The sequence below is a fragment of the Calidris pugnax genome, unplaced genomic scaffold (genome assembly GCF_001431845.1).
Source record: "Calidris pugnax isolate Ruff unplaced genomic scaffold, ASM143184v1 scaffold326, whole genome shotgun sequence".
Taxonomy (NCBI): domain Eukaryota; kingdom Metazoa; phylum Chordata; class Aves; order Charadriiformes; family Scolopacidae; genus Calidris; species Calidris pugnax.
Window position 1 is genome coordinate 2217243 of NW_015091265.1, and position 9507 is coordinate 2226749.

The 9507-nt window shown below is 42.1% G+C and overlaps 1 protein-coding gene across 1 annotated transcript in view; it reads right to left on the reverse strand.

Moving 5' to 3' along the window:
• The window catches only part of EDIL3 (EGF-like repeats and discoidin I-like domains 3), a 187898-nt gene extending 181972 nt beyond the window's left edge, over positions 1 to 5926 (reverse strand). Inside the window, exons 1-2 of the mRNA XM_014960493.1 lie at positions 5704 to 5926; positions 4476 to 4604 (exon numbers count right to left, since the gene is read on the reverse strand). Of these exons, the coding sequence (XP_014815979.1) occupies positions 4476 to 4604; positions 5704 to 5926 (352 nt within the window). The remainder of the gene's footprint in view (positions 1 to 4475; positions 4605 to 5703) is intronic.
• Between the last annotated feature and the right edge of the window lie 3581 nt (positions 5927 to 9507).

Below are 9507 nucleotides of genomic sequence, written 5' to 3' on the forward strand. Positions count from 1 at the left end.
GATCACAGGCCCTGGTTCTTATGGGAGACTTGAACTACCCTGAAATTTGATGGAAAGACAACACTGCCAGGCACCCACAGTCCCAGAGATTTTGGCAGAGCACTGATGATAACTTCTTGACATAGGTGATGGAGGAGCCAAGAAGAAGAGGTGCTCTGCTGGACCTTATACTGACAAAGAAGGTCTAATTGGGGATGTAAAGACCAGGTGTAGTCTTGGCTGCAGTGACCATGAGATGGTGGAGTTCAACATCCTGCATGGAAGAAGCAGGCTAGAAAGTAGGACCTGAGCTTCAGGAGAGCTGACTTTGGCCTCTTCAAAGACCTGCTTCAAGGAATTCCATGGACTATGGCTCTAGAAGGAAAGGGGGTGCAAGAGAACTGGTTAATATTTAAGCAACACTTCTTCCAAGCTCAAGATCAGTGCAGCACTAGGAGCAAGAAATTAGTCAAAGGGGCAGCAAACCTGCATGGATGAGCAAGGAGCTTCTGGAAAAACTCAGATGGAAGAAGGAAGTTTACAGAATTTGGAAAAAAGGACTGGCTGCTTGGAAGAAGTATAGGAACTTTGTCAGAGTATGCTGGGATGTAACAAGGAAGACTAAGGCCTGCTTGGAATTAAACCTGTCATGATATGTCAATGAAATAAGAAAAGCTACTTCAAGTACATCAGTAGAAGAAGGAAGACTAGGGGAAATGTGGGCCTGCTGCTGGGGTGCATTAAAAAAAGCATGGCCAGCAGACTGAGGGAGGTTATCCTCCCCCTCTAGTCTGTCCTGGTGAGGCTGCATCTGAAATATTGTGTCCTCCAATGCAAGAAGCAGTGAACTGCTGGAGAGGGTCCAATGCAGTGCTACAAAGACGATCAAGGGAATGGAGCACCTCTCTTATGAGGAAAGGTTGAGAGACCTCGGTCTTTTTAGTCTGGAGAAGAGAAGATTGAGGGGGGATCTGATCAGTGCTTATAAATATCTGAAGGGCGATGGGGTCAGTCTCTTCTCAGTGGTGCCCAGTGACAGGACAGGAGGCAATGGACACAAGCTGGAACACAGAAAATTCCATCTAAACATGTGGAGGAACTTCTTTACTTTGAGGGTGGCAGAGCCCTGGAACAGGCTGCCCAGAGAGATGATGGAGTCTCCTCCTCTGGAGACATTCAAAACTCACCTGGACACGTTCCTGTGCAACCTGCTCTGGGTGGACCCGCTCTGGAAAGGGGATTGGACTAGATGATTTATGAAGGTCTCTTCCAACCCCTACCACTCTGTGATTTTGTGATTTAATGAGACGGCTGCACAGAACACTCAACTACTTTTAAAGTTTGCTGTACAGCCCTTTCGAGGGGAGACAGACTGACGTGGGCTCTTCTCTGTGCTGGGCTTTTAACTGCCACTCTCCTCTATTCTTCTTACTCAGTGTTTCCTGACACCCTAGATGCTTAATTTTCAACCTACTTAATGCTTTCCACTACACAGAAAATTGTCAAGAAACCTTTTTTGATACTAAGAATTAAGAGAAATAACTGTTGAGAAATAACTCATTAAAAAAGCCAAAGAGAAGTAAACTTTTTTAACATTCTTTCTCCATTATTACGTCTACTAATAAGTACTGCTGATAAAAGTGATTCCATGAGGTCTTGCACTCCTGGGATTCTCACAGACCCACCTTTCAACTGATTAATTTACTGGAAACACTACGGTGTTTGAATTAATGGAGTCTAACTGACTAATAGCTTACACTGTTCATCATCATTTTCATAGGAACAATCAAAATATTATCTTGAAAAACCATTTTTTTCAGTGGTTTGTGTGACTCTGTGTAGGGGAATGTAAAGCTGAATAAGCCTCAGCTAGCCACTACTAAACAGTAAAAGATTATTTTAAAAATTTTTTTTAAAGTTTTGAAAAAGTATTGGCTAGTTTCTGAATCTGTACATGTAGTATAATAACACAAAACAAACACTAAATTAACACTCAAGATTTTAGCTAAAATTGGAATATTATCTGTCCTTTACTTAATCAATTTGTCCAGTAAATCCTCCCTCCAGATTGTAAACTAAAAATGTAATATTCTGCCTGTATAAACACTGTGATTACTACATATTCTCAAGCTTTCTATGTGCTTATACTTCACTCTGTTTACCAAACTGAGATTTCGTTGAAGTGATTGAAGACTGTAGTTAAGTATATGTGTATTTTTTAAAGCCCTGTTAATATTTAGCTGTAATTTATAGTGACAATTATCAAAATATGCTTTTATATCAGATTTACTAATGATCAACATCCTTCCAGTTATGTGCAGTGCAATTTCCTTCCAACCAAGCATGCGATAAATCCAAAAGTTTCCTGCAGTAAACCCATGTCAAGGCCATTTTAGGCTAGCATGATATATAGCTGTAGGATAAATTCAGACCCTCTTCAAGCATGCATAAAACGGTAAGGAAAGGGATGGAAAACAGGATTTTGAGGCAGTGTATACCTGCTTCTTGTGTGGCTGCGCTAAGGCAAGAGCAGTTTCTCATGCAACTTGAATGTCAGGTAATAACCAGCTACTATGACATTTTACAGTCACAAAAAAATGCTATGGTGTCTTACCAAAGTTGGTCATACAGGAACCAGTCCATTTGTCTGGAGAAAATAAATACTGTGGCTGTCAAGAGGACAGGGTCAGTCATTTTTCAGTGGTGCTCAGTGACAGGACAAGGGGCAACGGACACAAACTTGAACATAGGAAGTTCCATCTAAACATGAGGAGGAACTTCTTTACTTTGAGGGTGGCAGAGCCCTGGAACAGGCTGCCCAGAGAGGTGGTGGAGTCTCCTTCTCTGGAGACATTCAAAACCCACCTGGACAAGTTCCTGTGCAACCTGCTCTGGCTGGACCTGCTCTGGCAGGGGGGTTGGACTAGATGATCTCCAGAGGTCCCTTCCAACCCCATATCATTCTGTGATTCTGTGATTCTATGTGAAATCAAATTAAATACAAATTCCCTTAAAATTGAATTATAGAGGCTTAAAATTCACTCCCAGAACAAGAGTAATATCATATTCACAAGAGAAAAAAAAAACAAACAAAAACCAAAGCAACCCTGGGTTCCTGGACTAAGTTCTGCTAGCCTTATCTCATGATAGAGAGGGATATACTGAGTTCCCATAACAGTTGTTGTGCCTGTGTAGCCTTAATTTTTTTATTAAAAAGTTAAACCCCAAAATTTAGGAGAGCTGCAGAGTGAGGGAGGTGATGACCCTAGCTGTGACTGTTTCAATGACACACATGTAGGAGCAAGGCTGTTGTCGTCGCTTTTCTGCCTGGGGTTGGCATCCTACGCTAGAGCTGGTGGAAGCAAAATGTGTGACCGTTGCTCAGCTGTCATAGACTGAAGCCTGTTAGCGTAACACAGATTGATGAATCACAGACATGGACGTATGGCATTAAAATACTTGAAGGGTTGTACTGCTTTCAGACGCTTTGGCTGTCAGCAGAAGGCACGCATGCAGGGCTTGCAAAGCCGTCAGATAAGAGGTGCCATCACAAAACCTCCACTTTGGCATATGCTCCTAATGCAAGCAAGTGAAAGACACTGCCATCTCTTCTGCAAGTCAATGCTTTTCCATATCTTTTACCTTCCTATTCTAACTCCCACAACTCCATGGAGGAGATAGGTAGAAAATGTATCATTAAAACAGCAGTGTCTATTTATTGTTTTGCTCTACAATACATAATTTTATACCTACTGCAAGATAATTTAAGACCTTGGTCAACTTGCAGCTCTTCCGCTCCACTGAAAATGGTGGGATGGCTCATGACCTAATGAGCTTTCTACCGTCTTTTTCCCTTGCACTTTCTTTTTCTCCTTAAGTTTTCTTAAGACGGAGGCTTGGCCTACTGGATGTTTTGGAGCTACCAGTCATACGTACATTTATTCTGAGTCAAGCACACATCACAAAATTTCAGTGCATTTGACTTGCACTCTGTGTACTCATCTTATGATGAATCATAACTTCTAGCCAAGTAATTGTTTTGAAATTCAAGTAAGTGACTACTATGTGTTACTCTGATTTCTCCTATACTGTTCCTGTAACTTTGCTTGTTTAAGTAAGTACTCTTTACTGACTGGACCTAGGCATAAAAATATCTGAAACCAATCTTTAAGTTATCATTGATCAGTAGAAGGGTATATAGAAATATCTAATTGAGAAATGTTGGTCATTTTAAGTCACAACTATGACCTTTTCTCTATGTAAAGTAGAGAGTTTCTGAGTTAAGTTCTGCAGACACAATTTTCCGATACTGTTTTAACTGTTTGTTACTTATGACATAGATACTAATGATAGAGAAGTATGGTTAAGACACCAGTAATGAACAATGCAATGGCCACAGCACTACACAAAATGCAGTGGACGTGATCAGTGGTTGGCCAGTCACAGACTAACGGGATAAAGAAACAACTATTCCAACATTTAAAGTTTGCACTTACCAACCTCCACAACACTAGAACAATTGGGGTCTGTGAAGCCTTCAGGACACTCGCATGAGTAGAAGTCATCATTCAGCCCAGACAGACAGATGCCACCATTTTTGCATGGGTTGGAATCACACACGTCCCCTGTGGGTTAAAGTGGAAAAAAAAGATTCTTGTATAAAACTCTCCAAAACATATTTGCAAGCCCTAAGTATGGCAGATTGCTGATAACCAAGAGCAGAAAGGAACGACAGTCTCTATGTTCTTTGAATACTTTTTGGTTACCTCCATTTTACATTTCTTTAACAGCACACCTCTGTGTAATCATTTTCCCCTTGTCTTCTACTCTGTAGAAAGTAATTCTCTTGGACTCACTGGTGAGGGGTCTGGAGAACAAGTCCTATGAGGAGAGGAACTGGGCATGTTTAGTTTGGAGAAGAGGAGGCTGAGGGGAGACCTCATTGCCCTCTACAGCTCCCTGACAGGAGGGTGTAGAGGCGGGGGTTGGCCTCTTCTCCCAAGGGAATAATGACAGGACCAGAGGTAATGGTATGAAGCTGCGGCAGTGGAGATTCAGATTAGATATTAGGAAGAATTACTTTACTGAAAGAGTGGTCAGGCACTGGAACAGCCTGCCCAGGGAGGTGGTGGAGTCACCATCCCTGGAGGTATTTAAGAAACGTGTAGATGTGGCTCTTCAGGGCATGCTCTAGTGCCCAAGATTATTGGTTTGTGGTGGGGTGTAGTGTGTGGGGTTTAGTTGGTGGGTGGTGGTTTTGGGTTTGTTGTTTTTGTGGTGGTTGTGTGGTGGGTTTTTTTTGTTTTGGTTTGTTTTTTTTTGTGGTTGGACTCGATGATCTCGGAGGTCCCTTCCAACCACTAAGATTCTGTGATTCTGTGATGTGCTCCAGTAAGTACACACTCTTAAATCACCCAGCAGTACAGATTTGATCCAGATCAGGTACCAGCACACTACTGTATTTCTGCTAAACACAGAGCACGGCATTCAAGCCAGCAGTGTCCTTCTATGTTGGATTTATGTCAGTCACACAAAGACCAATTATACTTTATTCCTAGGATAAAGTTTGACAGTACAGACTAAAGCCATTGAAGTGTTTGAGCAATTTAATTCTAATGGTAGATTGACACCCCATCAATGATTTTTGATGTGGAGCCCTATGACTAAAAGATGTCGTATGGTCACACAGCCCCAGGGAGGCTTTCACTGTGACTTGTGACCCACCAACTCCACGGCAGGGACAGAGGCTAAAGGACTTGAGCACCCGCAGTCCTTCAGTGCTCCTCGATTCCTGTCTGGGGTAAATTCCTTGAAAATTTCTGACTTTCCAGCTAGTGTCCAGAGATAAACAGTATGCTGTCACCTGGACTGAATAAAGTCTAATACTGTCTAATAGTAGAGATCTGTGTGCGGCTGAAGGGCCTGATCTCATTGGAATTAAAGACATGGCAGGATAGCTTGCATCACTGGACTGCTGTCATGGATGGCTATGTACTTTTTAGGAAAGACAGGCCACGGGGGCATGGTGGTGGAGTTGGTCTGTACATGAGAGAGCAACTAGAATGTAGTGGGCTCTGCCTAGGGGTGGATGAAGAACATGCTGAGAGCTTATGGGTAAGAATTAAGGGCCAGGTTAATATGGGAGATGCTGTTGTGGGTGTGTACTATAGACCACCGGATCAGGAAGAGGAAGTCAATGAGGCCTTCTACAGGCAGATGGAAATAGCCTCATGATCACAGGCCCTGGTTCTTATGGGAGACTTGAACTACCCTGAAATTTGATGGAAAGACAACACTGCCAGGCACCCACAGTCCCAGAGATTTTGGCAGAGCACTGATGATAACTTCTTGACATAGGTGATGGAGGAGCCAAGAAGAAGAGGTGCTCTGCTGGACCTTATACTGACAAAGAAGGTCTAATTGGGGATGTAAAGACCAGGTGTAGTCTTGGCTGCAGTGACCATGAGATGGTGGAGTTCAACATCCTGCATGGAAGAAGCAGGCTAGAAAGTAGGACCTGAGCTTCAGGAGAGCTGACTTTGGCCTCTTCAAAGACCTGCTTCAAGGAATTCCATGGACTATGGCTCTAGAAGGAAAGGGGGTGCAAGAGAACTGGTTAATATTTAAGCAACACTTCTTCCAAGCTCAAGATCAGTGCAGCACTAGGAGCAAGAAATTAGTCAAAGGGGCAGCAAACCTGCATGGATGAGCAAGGAGCTTCTGGAAAAACTCAGATGGAAGAAGGAAGTTTACAGAATTTGGAAAAAAGGACTGGCTGCTTGGAAGAAGTATAGGAACTTTGTCAGAGTATGCTGGGATGTAACAAGGAAGACTAAGGCCTGCTTGGAATTAAACCTGTCATGATATGTCAATGAAATAAGAAAAGCTACTTCAAGTACATCAGTAGAAGAAGGAAGACTAGGGGAAATGTGGGCCTGCTGCTGGGGTGCATTAAAAAAAGCATGGCCAGCAGACTGAGGGAGGTTATCCTCCCCCTCTAGTCTGTCCTGGTGAGGCTGCATCTGAAATATTGTGTCCTCCAATGCAAGAAGCAGTGAACTGCTGGAGAGGGTCCAATGCAGTGCTACAAAGACGATCAAGGGAATGGAGCACCTCTCTTATGAGGAAAGGTTGAGAGACCTCGGTCTTTTTAGTCTGGAGAAGAGAAGATTGAGGGGGGATCTGATCAGTGCTTATAAATATCTGAAGGGCGATGGGGTCAGTCTCTTCTCAGTGGTGCCCAGTGACAGGACAGGAGGCAATGGACACAAGCTGGAACACAGAAAATTCCATCTAAACATGTGGAGGAACTTCTTTACTTTGAGGGTGGCAGAGCCCTGGAACAGGCTGCCCAGAGAGATGATGGAGTCTCCTCCTCTGGAGACATTCAAAACTCACCTGGACACGTTCCTGTGCAACCTGCTCTGGGTGGACCCGCTCTGGAAAGGGGATTGGACTAGATGATTTATGAAGGTCTCTTCCAACCCCTACCACTCTGTGATTTTGTGATTTAATGAGACGGCTGCACAGAACACTCAACTACTTTTAAAGTTTGCTGTACAGCCCTTTCGAGGGGAGACAGACTGACGTGGGCTCTTCTCTGTGCTGGGCTTTTAACTGCCACTCTCCTCTATTCTTCTTACTCAGTGTTTCCTGACACCCTAGATGCTTAATTTTCAACCTACTTAATGCTTTCCACTACACAGAAAATTGTCAAGAAACCTTTTTTGATACTAAGAATTAAGAGAAATAACTGTTGAGAAATAACTCATTAAAAAAGCCAAAGAGAAGTAAACTTTTTTAACATTCTTTCTCCATTATTACGTCTACTAATAAGTACTGCTGATAAAAGTGATTCCATGAGGTCTTGCACTCCTGGGATTCTCACAGACCCACCTTTCAACTGATTAATTTACTGGAAACACTACGGTGTTTGAATTAATGGAGTCTAACTGACTAATAGCTTACACTGTTCATCATCATTTTCATAGGAACAATCAAAATATTATCTTGAAAAACCATTTTTTTCAGTGGTTTGTGTGACTCTGTGTAGGGGAATGTAAAGCTGAATAAGCCTCAGCTAGCCACTACTAAACAGTAAAAGATTATTTTAAAAATTTTTTTTAAAGTTTTGAAAAAGTATTGGCTAGTTTCTGAATCTGTACATGTAGTATAATAACACAAAACAAACACTAAATTAACACTCAAGATTTTAGCTAAAATTGGAATATTATCTGTCCTTTACTTAATCAATTTGTCCAGTAAATCCTCCCTCCAGATTGTAAACTAAAAATGTAATATTCTGCCTGTATAAACACTGTGATTACTACATATTCTCAAGCTTTCTATGTGCTTATACTTCACTCTGTTTACCAAACTGAGATTTCGTTGAAGTGATTGAAGACTGTAGTTAAGTATATGTGTATTTTTTAAAGCCCTGTTAATATTTAGCTGTAATTTATAGTGACAATTATCAAAATATGCTTTTATATCAGATTTACTAATGATCAACATCCTTCCAGTTATGTGCAGTGCAATTTCCTTCCAACCAAGCATGCGATAAATCCAAAAGTTTCCTGCAGTAAACCCATGTCAAGGCCATTTTAGGCTAGCATGATATATAGCTGTAGGATAAATTCAGACCCTCTTCAAGCATGCATAAAACGGTAAGGAAAGGGATGGAAAACAGGATTTTGAGGCAGTGTATACCTGCTTCTTGTGTGGCTGCGCTAAGGCAAGAGCAGTTTCTCATGCAACTTGAATGTCAGGTAATAACCAGCTACTATGACATTTTACAGTCACAAAAAAATGCTATGGTGTCTTACCAAAGTTGGTCATACAGGAACCAGTCCATTTGTCTGGAGAAAATAAATACTGTGGCTGTCAAGAGGACAGGGTCAGTCATTTTTCAGTGGTGCTCAGTGACAGGACAAGGGGCAACGGACACAAACTTGAACATAGGAAGTTCCATCTAAACATGAGGAGGAACTTCTTTACTTTGAGGGTGGCAGAGCCCTGGAACAGGCTGCCCAGAGAGGTGGTGGAGTCTCCTTCTCTGGAGACATTCAAAACCCACCTGGACAAGTTCCTGTGCAACCTGCTCTGGCTGGACCTGCTCTGGCAGGGGGGTTGGACTAGATGATCTCCAGAGGTCCCTTCCAACCCCATATCATTCTGTGATTCTGTGATTCTATGTGAAATCAAATTAAATACAAATTCCCTTAAAATTGAATTATAGAGGCTTAAAATTCACTCCCAGAACAAGAGTAATATCATATTCACAAGAGAAAAAAAAAACAAACAAAAACCAAAGCAACCCTGGGTTCCTGGACTAAGTTCTGCTAGCCTTATCTCATGATAGAGAGGGATATACTGAGTTCCCATAACAGTTGTTGTGCCTGTGTAGCCTTAATTTTTTTATTAAAAAGTTAAACCCCAAAATTTAGGAGAGCTGCAGAGTGAGGGAGGTGATGACCCTAGCTGTGACTGTTTCAATGACACACATGTAGGAGCAAGGCTGTTGTCGTC